The sequence below is a fragment of the Chlamydotis macqueenii genome, chromosome 2 (genome assembly GCF_036417535.1).
Source record: "Chlamydotis macqueenii isolate bChlMac1 chromosome 2, bChlMac1.mat, whole genome shotgun sequence".
In the NCBI taxonomy this organism is placed as follows: Eukaryota; Metazoa; Chordata; class Aves; order Otidiformes; family Otididae; genus Chlamydotis; species Chlamydotis macqueenii.
In genome coordinates this window covers 150,070,588-150,085,292 of record NC_141557.1, presented here as the reverse complement: position 1 = coordinate 150,085,292, position 14,705 = coordinate 150,070,588, and the positions used below count along the sequence as shown (strand labels likewise).

Below are 14,705 nucleotides of genomic sequence, written 5' to 3'. Positions count from 1 at the left end.
GGAATTATTTATGCTTGGTAACTTTCTGTGCATACTTTGTTGATGGTTCAATAGATGCATAAACACAGCATTAAATTAAAAAATAATGTGTCTTGGAGATTTCCAGGGTGATACTAAAAAATAAAAGTAGAAATAGGGAAAACCAAGGTAATTGACAGAACAGTTTTGAAGATTTTATCAGCTTTTTTAATGTTCTCTCTTTAGAGAAAATGCTAGCCAGAGCAGAGCTGCAGTTCAACTGCTAGGCAAAGGAAGTGCATTATCTTTCTCATTAGCAAGCTTTTTTTGGGTTCTGGGAGGAAAGTACTGAGTGCTCGCATGCTTGCGTTGGTGTCCCCTTCTTCTCAGAGGTGGTTGGTGTCAGGTTCCGGAGCACCCACCTGTCCTCAGCTGAAACACTGGACTCGTGGGCCTTACCCTTTGCTGTGATTTGAGAAGTTGGTTTCTTCCTCTCTGACATTTGAATAAATCAGGGTACACATGGCGTCATTTTTAACAGCTGTCAATTTGGAAAAGTCCTACATAAGGCAGCTGTTTTAAATAGGTTGGACATGGAAAGAAACAGAGACACTAAGTTCTGTTGGTGTCCCACCATCTTCATACAAAATCAGAAATATAGGAGAGACCATATGGAAGATCCCAGAAAGCTTTTGGACGTGTTAAAGTCTCAAGTTACATGTTCCCAAATTGTAAAGGTTTGGTAACAAAGTAAGAGTAAAAATAGGTAAAACACTGTACCCAACAACATTGTTCAATGTTCATGCACCAATGATTCTTAAAAAGAAAAAAACTTGATGAACAGGATAATTACCTAACAGCAATTTTTATTATGACAAAAAAATGTTACTTTAAAGATTATCATTCTAAAACTCATTCTAAAACTAAACGACAAGATCTGTGTTTTCTTATTTTATTCTCTCTCATGATATCTATAGCATTTGTATCTGTCTCTGTGACAAGGTGTACACAAAGTTTCTGATGTTTCTCCTGTGGGATAGTAATCTTGTCTAATTTTAAACACCTGCCCAGCTAGCTGGAATACCACAAAGCCAGTAATTACATTGGAATCTCTACATCCTAAACAGAAAGAGATCCAAGTGGATAGACACATGTATGTGCATTTTCTTCCAAGGAATGCTCCTAACCACTTCAGAAACGAACTCCTGGGCTCACCCTCCATATTGTGTGTTTCTGTGATTTGAGAAACCCAGGTTCCAGTCCTGCTCCCTCTGCCAGGAGGAAGTGAGTTCCCTGCAGCGAGAGGGAGTGCTCCAAGCCTTCTTGCAGCAGTCCTGCTACCCATGTTGCTATGAGGATGATATTAATGCCCTGTACCGCCATTCCTATTTAGCCTTGCTTTCCTAGTTTGGCAGGTTCCTGGCATGGGCTTTAAGTAGATATTAATTAAAAAGAAATTAAAATGAAGAAGTGTTCTGCAATTTTGTTACAGGTGCAAATCTGATTTTTTTATGGAGCTTTTACAGGTCTGTCCATTTTACAGACAACTGAGTTCAGTAGTCTGCATATATCCTTTCTGAGCCACCATCCAGGATCAATATATGATTCCTGATTTCAAAGCACTGTTTAACAGCAGGAGGAAATTTTCTGCATATTTGTTATTTTTGCATTTAAAAACCCAACAGATTATAGCTATCATTGACTTCTGCAAAGAAAGCATACTCTTAGTACTCACTTAGTAAAAGTAGATTTTTGTAATGACATTCTTTCATTTCTTACTGACATTTGTGCCTTATTACCAATGTTGACTGTCTCCTTAAGTGTCAGTAGTTCTTGAGTTGCAGTTGGATCACATTTCTCCCCTTCCTGATGATCTTCCTGCCTTTTTCAGTTTCCAGATGCTCATCACCACCCCTTCAATCCTGTTGGCTTAAGCTACTGGTTTATTGCTCCCTAACTTGCTCCAGTCAGTGGTGTTCAACTGCTTTAAATAATAGATTTTTTTTAATAACTTACCTGAAATAAGTGAAGAAGTGGTAAAGCAGACTTGCCTTAGCAGAGCTTATAGTTCAGAAAGAGCAGGAAATATGCCCAAGTGGCAGGTAGTGGAACAGAATCAAGAGAGTCTGTTTGATTGTATCCTTGGTCTTGACTGGCACTTGGTACTACTGCTGCATCATCCCTGCAGACTTAAACGCATGCCCTTTGTGAGTTCTAATAATAAATCTTTGCATTGGTAACATGAGCTTACTACTGCATAGTTCTGATTAAATAAAAATGAAAGTTTTTTAAAATACTTGCATATTAGGATTTTAACTCTATAGGAAATGATTGTACTCTAGTCTAGCCTCCTTCTTAACATCAGCAGAATTTTATATTGCACCATATTCACATCTTGCATTTGAGCTCAAACATATTTCTAGAAAGACATCACTTCTGCTGTTTAAGACTTTAAGCAATAGTGATTGCACCATGTCCCACAGTAAGTCATTGATTATCCTCACTGTAAAAATGTTTTCTATTTCTGTTCTGATTTCTAAACGTTGCTTACAGATGTAGATTTTGTTTTTTCCAGCCATGTTTAAAAACAAACAAACAAGCTGTACTGCTTAGAAACTTTCCTATATATGTGCTTGATTGAATCAGTTCTTAATCTTTTGGATAAGGCTAGAAAGATTGCATGGAAATCTGATTGTTTGTCATACTACAGGGAGCTGGCTCTTCAGACTTCCAGGAATCATTACCATAGATGACTCATGTTTGCCTTTAAAGATACAAAACCAACCAAACAAAAAAATATACTGGAAAAAAAGTGCATTTTCAAATATAAAGAAAAAAAATTATAAAGTATATAACGTTGTTCTGGTTTTGTTAGTGAGGGGGGACCTAAGGTGGTAGCTTCTGTAGGAAACTGCTAGAAGTTTCTCCCCTTTGTTTAGTGGACTCAGCCGGGCCTGGGGCAGACCTGCTGCTGGCCAAGGCCGAGCCAATTGGTAGCAGAATGTCCCGTGATAACGCCTCTGCGATAACGTATTTAAGTAGGGGAAAACAGAAAAAGAGAAGGAGGAAGATGTGAAGCAGCTGAGCTGGGGGCAGAGAGGGGGACGCGCGAGCCTCGTGGTCCTTGCAGGCCTCACCCTCTGGCCTCCCGGCGGGCAGCCGACTGGGCCCAACTTGGCCCGGCCTGGCTGCAAGGAGTGGAGAGGAGATGAGAAGTGAACAAGATGTAAAAAGGATCCTGAGAGACGTCTGCCAGCCTGTTGTGAGGAACGGCTGCAGATGCCAAGGTCAGTGAAGAAGGAGGGGGAGGAGTAACGCAGCTCCTGGCCAAGATTCCCCTGCAGCCTGTGGTGAAGACCATGGTGGAGCAGGTTGTCCCCCTGCAGCCCATGGAGGTCCACGGAGGGGCAGAGATCCACCTGCAGCCCGTGGAGGACCCCACGCCAGAGCAGGTGGAGGCCTGAAGGAGGCTGTGGCCCGTGGAGGACCCGCTGGGACAGCTGTTCTGGAGGGACTGAACTCTGTGGAAGAGATGACCCATGCCGGAGCAGTTTCACGAAGGACTGTGGCCTGTGGGAGGGACCCCACGCTGGAGCAGAGGAGGAATGTGAGGAGTTCTTCCCCCGACGATGATACAGCCGCATAAAACAACGCGTGATGAACTGACCGCAACCCCCATTCCCTTTTCCCCGCTGTGCCGCTCGGGAGGGGAAGGTAGTAGAGATAATGTTAAGCCTGGGAAGAGGGAGGGGTGGGGGGAGGTTATCTTGTTCCCTGTCTCATTCTCCTGCTAGTTTTAGAAATAAATGAATACTTTTCCCCAAGTTGAGTCTGTTTTGCCTGTAACGGTAACTTTAAGGATTTCTCCCCATCCTTATCTCAAACCTTGAGCTGCTTTTCTTATATCATCTCCTCGTATTCTCTCGGAGGATGGGGGGAGCGAGAGAGAGACTGCGTAGTCTGGTCCTGATCGGGGCTGAACTACGACAAACATAATTCTGTGTTCTTTAAGAGAGATATTTTCACCAAAAATTCGAGGGGGGCGGGGAACATTTAAAGCAGCTGTTAAGAAAATCCATTTTAAGAAAAACTTAAAGGAGTAGTTACCTTCAGAAATCTGATGATGCTTTTCTACATTTGTCTAGTAGTTAAAGCACATTCTTGCAATGTGAGTGATTTGATTAAATTTCTACCTAAAGGAATTGGAGTCTTCCTACCTTCCAAGTGATTTCCTACATTAACAATATATTTTTTTAATTGTTGCCCTTCAATCCCTACTATTGAAGCTATTGAAGTTTGTGTGAAATAATTAAATACTAAATGAGCCAAAGAGAATGAGAAAGTGGTTCAGGACTTGAGAGGTAATGAACCAGATTTTCTCTCCTCAGATTCAGATACCAGGGTTGCTCAATATGTAAGTAATTCTAGGATATTTGTGAAATACATACTAATAAAGGTGGTGTAATTGTCTTTATTGGAATTTCCTTTTTGTTTAAAAACAAAACTTTGTATAACGTTTCAAATAGGCTAAATTGGTTGTAAGATACAATCTTTGGAAAAACCAATTTAATTCTTCTTTTCAGTATCAGAAGGTTTGTATGTTCTTGCAGGGAGCTCTAGCTCCTGACTAAAAGGAGTTTACATCCCAAAACTGCACTGTAATGTATGCCAAGCCTGCACTTTATATCGTAGTTTTCATGAGCGGTTACATTTTCATTATTCATCTTATAGTGGCCTTCCTACTTGATTTAAAAATGAGTTTCTGGAAGCTAGTATAGCTTGCATGTTCTTAGCTCTTTGCTATTCCTAGTTGTCTGGGATTCATTTATACTTTTGAGGAAGGAGTACCTTTGTAAAAATGGTCCATAGCATGGAAACATGAATGGCATATTCAGAGCCTTTTCTGAAAAAAACCCACAAAGCTAATGGTACAAGTATAGTAACAGATTCTGTGTTTACATGTTTAAATTATAACATAGGTTTTATAAAATATTTCAGAATTTCTTATGTTTGAAAACACTGCAAGTTAAATGTTAATCCCACTATATCATTTTTTTTAGGTAAAGAGCAATCTTCAGGAGAGATGAACATGCACCCTGTCTCAGCAGCTCCACTCTCCATGTTTAGTAAAGAATCAAACTCCTCAAAACATAGTGATCACCATCACCATCACCACCATGAGCACAAGAAAAAGAAGAAGAAACACAAGCATAAGCATAAGCATAAACATAAACATGATAGTAAAGAAAAGGAAAAGGATCTTTTTGCTTTTTCTAACAGTCCAGCCAGTGCACGATCAATCCGTTCCCCATCACTTTCAGACTGATATCAATAGCTTCTCCAGAGTTCGACTTGCAATATTCTCTGAATACATAGAAGGATGTATATAACTATAGCTTCTATCTTTTTTTATGGAAATAAGAATATGTGAATTGCTGTAGCAATTCAGAAGCTCTGCCACCGTCCGCGTTTGAAGCTTTCTATTTGCATATGCGGTTGTTGAAATAATCTGATTCAAAAAATATGTTTTACGAATCTGAGTCATTTTGTATTTCGCTGTTCTCCACACCTCCCACTCTTTTTTCCATTTTAAACAAAGAAAACAGCCCTTTATGTAAGGGCCCCATGTCCACTGGCAACCCCCTGCACATCATGCTGACCATGTGTACTGCCAGAGACAATTATGTTTTAATCCTTTGAAGAATGTTATGAGGCAGAGTATGTTTTAAGCAGAAGTCAATTGCCAGACCCTTGGTGAAGTGCTGTTTCCAGAGTAGTATTGTATAACTAAGTGTAGACCTCCTGAGAAGACAGGGATTTTCTGTAGTCTTCAGTTGAGCTGTTCCTTGCTTTAACCATTGCAATGTAATATCAGAATTTTAAGAACAGTATAGAGAACATTTGCCTTTTTCAGATACTAAAACTCTTAAAAGACTCCGAGCTGCTTTTAAGCTGCAGGTATTTATTATGGACATGACCCTTTGAATATAATGACATTCTGCAATTATGTTTTTGGAATTTTAGCAAAATGCTTAATGCATGTTTTGTCCTGTAATCAGGCTTTTAAAAACCCCAATAAAGTTTGCAAATTATTTTGACAGAGGCAGAATTTTTTCTTCAAGTTTGACATTGGAATATGCTTTTGAAAGATGGCTTTGCTAAAATTAAAAAAAAAAAATTGAGAACTTTCAAAATTAAAAGATTGAAAAATGTCTATTTCCTCCTGCCGAGGGGTGGTTTTTTTTGGAAGCATTCTATATGATCTGCTCATGAATCCACAGGAGAAATACATGAGTAGATTAAGCTAGGTCTGGGGCTTTAAATGATGGATAAGTTTACAGTTCTTTAGCTGTGTTTTATGCAGTGTACTATTTACACCCAACAAATGTTTTATTTTAAAACTTAAGTTTTTAGAAGTTTGTGTAGTGGAGATAAATCTTCTCTGCCATTTTTTTATATGTTTTCTTTCTTCGTATGTAGAGGTAGGGGGTTTATTTCCATGCACTAGTCAACTTCTGTTGTCCAGAGTTCACTTCACATTTAGCTTTCTGTAAGATGGTTGTATCTGGGTTAAATATTTTTTAAAGTTTCTTCACAATTCCTGTGAGAGACCGATTCTCCTTCTTAGGGCAAAGAGAGAAAGTACAACAGGGACCCAAGAAGATTTTTTTTAAGCCATATTCTATTTCATGGAAGTTAATAAATACTTTTCTTTTATATATCTGCTGTTGAATCCTGTAGTTTTTGTAATACCAAATTATCTGTAGAATGGAAAGATGATGGACTCGGGTGTTTTGTAATGCACGTGTACTTTGTTATTCAAACACCATATCCCTTTAATACTGCGTGGATAGTAGTACTCTGAACACGTGTTGAGATCTGTTTGAGCTAGATTCGGATGTGATGGGCCTGCGCAGCATCACAAGCCTCTCCCTGTCTGCTGCCACGCCAGCAGCTCTTCACAGCAGGTGGAGCCCACCTTGGTCTGGTTTGTTTCCTCTCTAGCAGCGACTGCCAGCTCCTACAGCTTAGATGAGCTAGAGGTGCAGCGGGAACTGGAAAACATCGAAGTGTGAGTAAAATGAGGTACTGAGTGTGTGTTGGGTAGAGTAACCATGTGCGCAGCTCTGCTTACCACCGCTCCTGAGGCAGCGGGCTGTTATGTTTGCATCATGAACTGTGGATCTCAGGGAGAGATTGGGAGGCTATAGTAATAGCGCGGTGGAAATATTTTTAGGTGTTTTTCCCTTGGCTAAGGAGTGAGGTAACAGTGCCAAAGGTGTTTGTGGGAGACCTGGGCTAATAAGCGATGAAAGCTGGCATTGTTTGGGAGAGTGGAGGCAGATGCATTTATGTTTTAAAAATGAGGTCATGGATAATTTAGGCTGGTGCAGTTTCTACTTTTGGAGATGCAGATTTACACTCTTATACTGAGGGAAAGCGTATTGTTTAGTGATACGGGCACAGAACTGAGACAAAGATGTAACACAGTAATTCCACCGTCATGTATTTGGCTGTATGACTTTAAGTGAACTGTTGAATATATGCTAAGGAAATAAGGTGAAGACACTGTTGTTGGAAAATGGGAGGGTAAAAAAAAATGTCTAAAAAGATTTTTCCAGTGCAGTTTCTGAGGTTATGTCATGGCCCTGGTTCACCATATCCATTCATGTGTTTGACGGAACACAAAATAAGTTTGAGGTCTGTAGGTTGTACTACACAGACACACAGTGCTCACAAAGTGGTAGATGTGCGCAGAAGCTGGAATAATTTGGCGGATTGCATAGGTGATCCAAAAGCAACAGGGAAATAGTGAACATGAGAGAAAATGAAGTGCATGAAAAAATGCTATTCCCCTATCTTACAAGGTGCAGGGAGAGAAAAAAAGCATCTGGTTGCATAGAGGTGAGGAATTTTATACAGCTGCAAAAAGCAAAACTTAAGAGTTAGCAGGAATTTTTTATATTGGATGTGAAAGTAATTATTCTATCAAAAGCCAATGACTTTGGGCAACACATTGTAAGAAATAAGTGAGTAAATTCCCCAAAACGGAAACAATAGATAGCATTGCATATAAGAAAAAAAAAAAAAAAACTAAAGAAACTGGAGTATTCCCAGTCTAGAATAAAAGAAGTCTGAGGATGGAACTCTCTTCTAATACCTGAAAGATGGCTAAAATGAAAAAGTTTATCAGTTGTTCCTGATATTTCCTCTGGGAAGGAAGAAATTAGCTTTATTTACAAGAAAAACTATTTTTGTTGAATGTTAAGATTGAAAATACTCTAACAGGCACCTGATGATGACATGAAAGCTCTTTTCTTGGAGGTTTTTTTCTATCATAAAAAAAAAAGCAGCAGTTTGGCAAATATCTGCAGGGGATGTTTATGGGGTGCTTCTCCTTGCCACAGCGCGGGGAACCTTGCTGCTGTAGTTAATTTTCATGGTTTCTTTAATCTTCCATTTTTGCCGGTGAAATGACTGTGCTGGCTCCCTGGATGTGATAGAATCATAGAACAGTTCGGGTTGGAAGGGAATCATTAAAGGCCATCTAGTCCAACCCCCCTGCAAGGAGCAGGGACATCTCCAACTCCATCAGGTTGCTCAGAGCCTCATCCAACCTGGCCTTGAACATTTCCAGGGATGGGGCATCCACCACCTTTCTGGGCAACCTGTTCCAGTGGTCTACCATCCTCATTGTAAAAAGTTTTTTCCTAATATCCAATCTAAATCTACCTCCCTCTATTTTAAAACCATTACTCCTCATCCTATTGCAACAGTCCCTACTGAAGAGTCTCTCCCTGCCTTTCCTGTAGGCCCCCTTTAGGTACTGGAAGGCGGCTATAAGGTCTCTCTGGAGCCTCCTCTTCTCCAGGCTGAACAGCCCCAACTCTCTCAGCCTGCGATGGGCACTTGTGGGAAGCTTAGGAAACTGAGGTCTTTGCCTGCCAGAGGTCTTACCAATTGCAGTTTACCCTGGGTCTTCTCTGCTGAGAAAGCAATGACTATTTCAAAGTTACAAGCTGACATCAATTCATGTGGATTAAGCTCTTCATCCTTGCCACCTTCAAACCTTCTAGGTTGGCTGTTAGCTGGGCAGTTGATTCTGGTCTGGTTTCTGATTTTCGATTAAAATTTCTGGTTTGTAGTGCACTTTCCTTGAAACAGAAGGAGAAATACTTGATTTAGATGGGGTAGTATCCAAATACTGGAAGAATACACATTGCAGGTATAAAGTAGAAATGCATATGTTCCTGAAAATGTGCAAAGAGGTCAAAGTCTGGAGAATTTATTTTGAGATCTATTTTTTTTAATGTGAATTCCTTTATTTTGTTCACTATAAACATTATAATACACACAAATGTGGGGAAAATGTGTAGTATTAAAAGACCTATATGTGTCTTTAATGCAGACTTTCAATTTATCTTGGTTTTTTTTTCTTTATTTCTCAGCATAATTATAGACTAAAATGCCCATGAAGTAACTGCTGCATCTCTCAGATTTGTAGACACACTCAAGCATCTAATTAGGACATAGCTTCTTTCCTTAGGCATCCGAGTAAGCCTTCATTTTGGCTTTCACCAGTTCTCTACCAGGCCCTTCCAGTCCTGGTGCCGTGAAGGAAGGACAGGACAGCAGGATGCAACTTTGCCGAGTTCTTGGGTGAGCTGGTACCGTCCATCTATCATAAATTGTGCCGTCCCATAAAGTACAGGTATGTTACACCGCTTAGTTTTATAGGATATAAAACGTGTTGCATTTTACTTTACTTCATATTCACTGAAACCCGATAATTTATGTAAATTGTAATATAAGGAATTTTTAGTCACGTCAATATTTTCAGTTCCTTAAGACAGTTAAGTCACAGAAAATTAGGAACCTGATTTTTAATGCAGCATCAGTATTGCACAGAAGCCCTTAAAATACACAGGGTAAATGGAAAAGTTTTGCATGAGATTTAATTACTTTTATATATTTGCAATTTTATATGTTTAAAAGCATTTATTATTCATAAAATATTCTTATATATTTGTTTCCTGCTTTTGCAATTTAAATGACAATAATAATGTCTGAGTGTTTGTATACAAATTAAGCGATGACAGGTAATATATAATATCTGTGTTATCCCATAGTCTAAACTATATTTAGAAGATTTTCCAAGATTTTTCTTTTATTATTTTTCTCCAGGCAAATCTACAATGTTAGTCACCTTTTTTGATGTAGGTGAGTCAGGATTTCATCTGAAAGACTTTGTGTTGTATTGAAAAATACTGCACCTAGTATGGTGCTTAAGATGTGGTAAACATCCTGAAGTGACAGCAGAAATTGAAACCATATTTAGCTAGATTTTTTTCATTTCTGTGTAAAAGTGACACTGCATGGGATCACCTTTGGGCTGATCTAACAGCTCACCACCGCTGCGGCAAGGAGATATTTCCCCCCCAGCTCCTGACCCCCCAGTCCCACGTTGGACGTTCTGGGTGCTAACCGGGCTCTTCTGGGCCCGATACGACTTTCCAACCTGCGAATAATCTGGGCTCATTCCTCCCGCCTTAGCGAGCCGAAATTTTGGGGCAGAGGCTGAGGCAGGGTTTGCGGAGGCGAGGGTGGAGTAGGGAGAGGGAGGGAGGAGGCCCGAGCAGACACAAACTACGCTTTGGCAGCAGCCGACGGTTCCTTTGGCTCCGCGGCTCCTTGCAACTTCACTCCGAGAAAACAATACGACAGGGTGAATTCAACTTTTTACATCTGCGCCTCTTTGGGAGTCTTAATTTTGTTGTGAATTGGTGGAGTGAATGTTTTGAATCAGTTTCATTTTGGAAATGTGGGAAGGCTGGAGTGAGATGTGCTTACGTGACTGGCAGTTATTTTTTTTTTCTTTGCTGTGTTAAAAATAAAAAAGGAATGGTCTCAACAACAAAGGGCAAAAGAAACCCTCTTCAAAAATTACTCCAAAGGTCATTTCAGGTCAAATAGGGGATTTAAAATTATTTTAATTCTTTTTTTTATTTACTGTTATTCTATTTTATTCTATTCTATTTTACTTTTATCTGCAGAATTGAATTTCAGAAGAGTGTTAATATGAAGCATTTTGTTCTGAAAATGCACTTTTCGTTTTCTAAATGTTCCTATATTTTATAAATAAATTATATTGTAAAATACAAGTAACTGATAAAACTGCTGAATGAAAACATGCCCTGAAAAGAAGGATAAAGTTTGAAAGCACACCAGAAATGAAAGCACATTTCAAGACCTGGTTGACTCTTCCCTTTTTCAAAAACTTACTTCAGAAAAAAAAACCCTCTTCTGGAAGTTATCTGTTCCTCACCTTTCCAGGAAAAGGAGGGATGACTCAAACTCGCTCATGCTTTAAAAGCGGTTTGAATTTGTGTGAGTAACCCTCTGTTTCTGGTGGGTGCTGGGACGGCGTGTGCCAAGCCGTGCTGCCTCTGCCTGGGTGTGGGTTTCAGCGCGGGACCCAGCCGGACGCCGTGAGAGCAGGGGAGGGTGGCCACAGCCTTCCCTCAGCGCCCAGCTACAGCGTACGTAGAAGCAGTCCCAGACCTGTTTTACCTTATGCTGCTGGTTCTGCTGAGCTTCTAGTCACTTATTTTGCGAAATCTTTCAAGATTTGTAATGCCTTAACCTTTGGCACTGTAGAAAAGACTTTGATCTTTTGGTAGCTCATCTCCCACCCAGGAGTCGAATTGAAGCATACGGGAATAAGGTTTTTTGGCAGTTTTGCAAATGTTTGAGTACAGCTTTTCAAGTTGATACGTAAGATATTGACAGTGCATTACTGTTTTGCTAGTTTTAGTCACTGAATTCCTGGCTTTTCTGTAGGCTGAAAAAATGGAGGCAGGGAGGAAGAGGAGGGTACGAAGATGGTCTGTCACCACAGTGAAAAGAGATCTGGAGAGATTAAAGGGTATCCCGTCAGTTGTATCAGTCTCCTTCCTAAGGCAGTTTCTACTGCATGTAGGTATTTTGGACTCACCCATGGAGCTGCTGCCATCTTCACTTGTTTTCCTCCATTATTTCTTTACCTTCATTTCTTATTCCAGTTTATGGATCTCATAGTCATCTGAGAGATGTCCAAGCTTCAAGAAAGGCAGATCACTCAGAGGCATCCACCAACAAGGAGGGTTTAAGCTGCTTTAAAGCAGGATGATGCCCTGCACTGGGGATTTGAGTCACATGTGGTTTTTCACGGTCTGTTCCCAGCTCTGTGCCCAGCAGGCTCCTTCAGCTCATCTCTCCTCTGAGGACCAGGCTTAGATGTTCCTTGTCCCTTATGGACGTCTTACAATCCAGAGTCTGCAAGCATCTCTTTCTTTTTCTTGTGTTTGAAGCAATATGTATAGAAAATGCTTCTCTATCTCAAATGCTTTTATCAAAGGATGCAGTCATTTTAAAATGTTAGAATTCATAAGTTTGTTATTGAGTACTTGACTAATTTCAAAATACTGAGCACTTTCAATTGCTTTAATTTTAAGGCTCAGATTTTTTAAAAATAAGACATCTGTTTTTACAGCACGGAAAATCTTCCAGGTGCTTAATAAAACACTCAGCACTTACAAGCTAGGACAAGACACGGAGCAGAGAGGACAAAGCTTTTTTGTGTGCCTCTTTATGGAAGAGAGAAGTGCAGTTATAAGAGAACTGAGAAAGGACTTCAAGGAATTGGTTGTCGACTACCGCTGTAATGTAGGATACATGAAAATCTAAATAAAATAGTATGGAAGAGGTAATTGAATACAGTACATTTTAAAAAATAAAAGTTCAACAATTTCATTGGAGAAAAATGCATTTATAAAATGAAAACAAGACACTGATAATGTGTATAACATATAAAAACTGCTTAACTTTTGACAATTGTCCTCGAGTGCTGTATTCCTTGGTGTTAATTGAAAATGTGTTAATTGAGAGCTCCATTTCTTTTCTAGAACAATTTATCATGACTGAATGCCTGTCATCTAACTGAACTAACAGCTTGGATTTTCTCTTGTAATTTTACTGTAATGATTTATGCTATTAAGAAGACAGAAAGCTTCTAAATATGTGATTTACAGTTGGTTTACACAAATCAAATACACTTTGAACCTGGCTTAGCTGGTGTATGTAAAGTATGCTGGGGCTGCACAGGAGTACCATCGGGAACTGGCCTTTGTGCACAGAGCAGCTGTATATTCATCAATATGGATTTCTGGTCGTGGTTCTGAGTTGAGCCAATGACTCGTACCTGTCCCTCATGCCTGGGCCAGCTTCAGATAATCGATATCACCATTTGGAACAGGTATTACCAGGCCATTGAAAGCCCTTCCTGCTTCCCCAGTCTGAGTGCTGTTTTTTCCTCATTCATCTGTCTTGTACTTAAATATGATGGAGGCTTCACCTGAGGACGATGGGAAGATTCAGTCTGGGATGACTTTCAGTTTGGGATGATCCTGCTCCACTTGCTGGGCTCCTTCAGCAACTTCTGACCCTGCCTACTGGGGAAAAACAGGGAAGCTGTAGATCTTAGGGCATTTTTAAAAAATTATTTTGAATTTGTATAAAGCATCCATAATGCTTTTACTGTCAAAAGAAGCTCCAGGTGGTGAGTTGTTGCATGTCTAGTGCAGAGTTCCTTTCTGTCAAGGCAACATCCCATCTTCAGGACTTGGTTTAGTAGGCATGGTGGTGTTTTAGACTAATGGTTGGACTTGATGATCTTGGAGGTCTTTTCCAACCTTAAAGATTCTACGATTCTCTCTTCCTTCAAATTACAGCTCAAAGTCCTGTATTTGCATGCAAATGGCTTCTCTGCCCTTTCTGGGAGTCAGGATAAAATAGACAAGAAACGCTTGAGCTCACCTGAGCTGCAGTCATAACTGCCAGGACTTTTCCTCCAGCCCCTCCTGCATCATGACCGATACGATCATCGGCCGCATCTGCTGTTTAGGCGAGCTGCTCGGGACATTTCATGTGCCTGCTCGTGCTGTACCAGCACCGTGCCAGGCTGGGGAAGGGGGAGAGAGACTGGGAGGTGAACTGTTGTGTAGCTCTCACAAGCTGCATTCACTGCACAGACAAGGGCCACCTTGCACCCCATCAGCTCATCAGCTCCTTCTCTTTTCTGAGCCCCTCTCCCTTTGTTCTCGTGTCTTTTCTTCTACAGTTGTTTTTTTTTTTTCTACAGCCTCAGACGTGAGCTTCTCAGGATGTCAAGGTTTCACACCCCACTGGGATGAGGAGCAGAACCAGGAGATGGAAGTATTCTAATGCAGAATGCATGAGCTGACCGGGGAGGGTGGGCAGTGCCGCTGCCTGGCACGGCTCTGCTTGCCGGGCTGAGGGTCACACTTGCGCTCCAGCGGTAAGAAACGACTTGTCTGACCAAAACATAAGCAGCGGTTCACCTCCACACACAGCTCGTGTCCAGCACCGTGTTTACAGGCCAGCCTGTAAACAGGCAGCTGAGCAGCATTTTCAGCCTAGAGGAAAATAGGTAGTTTTGTTTAGGATTGTTTTTTTTTTTCCTTTTTAAGATGTTAGCCTTCTGTTAAAGACATTAAGCATGTGAAGTTGAACTAATAATGTACTGTGTGTCCTTTCCACGCCGAGACTGCAGATTTTTTTAATACAAAATTTGTTTTGAACGATTGCAGGATTTTTCTATAAATTGACTTTATATGGCACTACTCTTGTCCTTCGGTGTCAGTAATGCTCATATTAAGGTTTGACTCTGAAATACAGCAAAACCTCAG

At 40.4% G+C, this 14,705-nt stretch overlaps 1 protein-coding gene across 2 annotated transcripts in view; it reads left to right on the top strand.

The window, feature by feature from the left end:
• TAF2 (TATA-box binding protein associated factor 2) overlaps window positions 1-6,679 on the top strand; it is a 61,936-nt gene extending 55,257 nt beyond the window's left edge. For both annotated transcript variants that reach the window (XM_086741210.1, XM_086741211.1), the window contains one exon: window positions 5,019-6,679. In XM_086741210.1, coding sequence (XP_086597336.1) covers window positions 5,019-5,284 — 266 coding nt within the window. In that variant the 3' untranslated portion in view covers window positions 5,285-6,679. The remainder of the gene's footprint in view (window positions 1-5,018) is intronic.
• The last annotated feature ends 8,026 nt before the right edge of the window (window positions 6,680-14,705 follow it).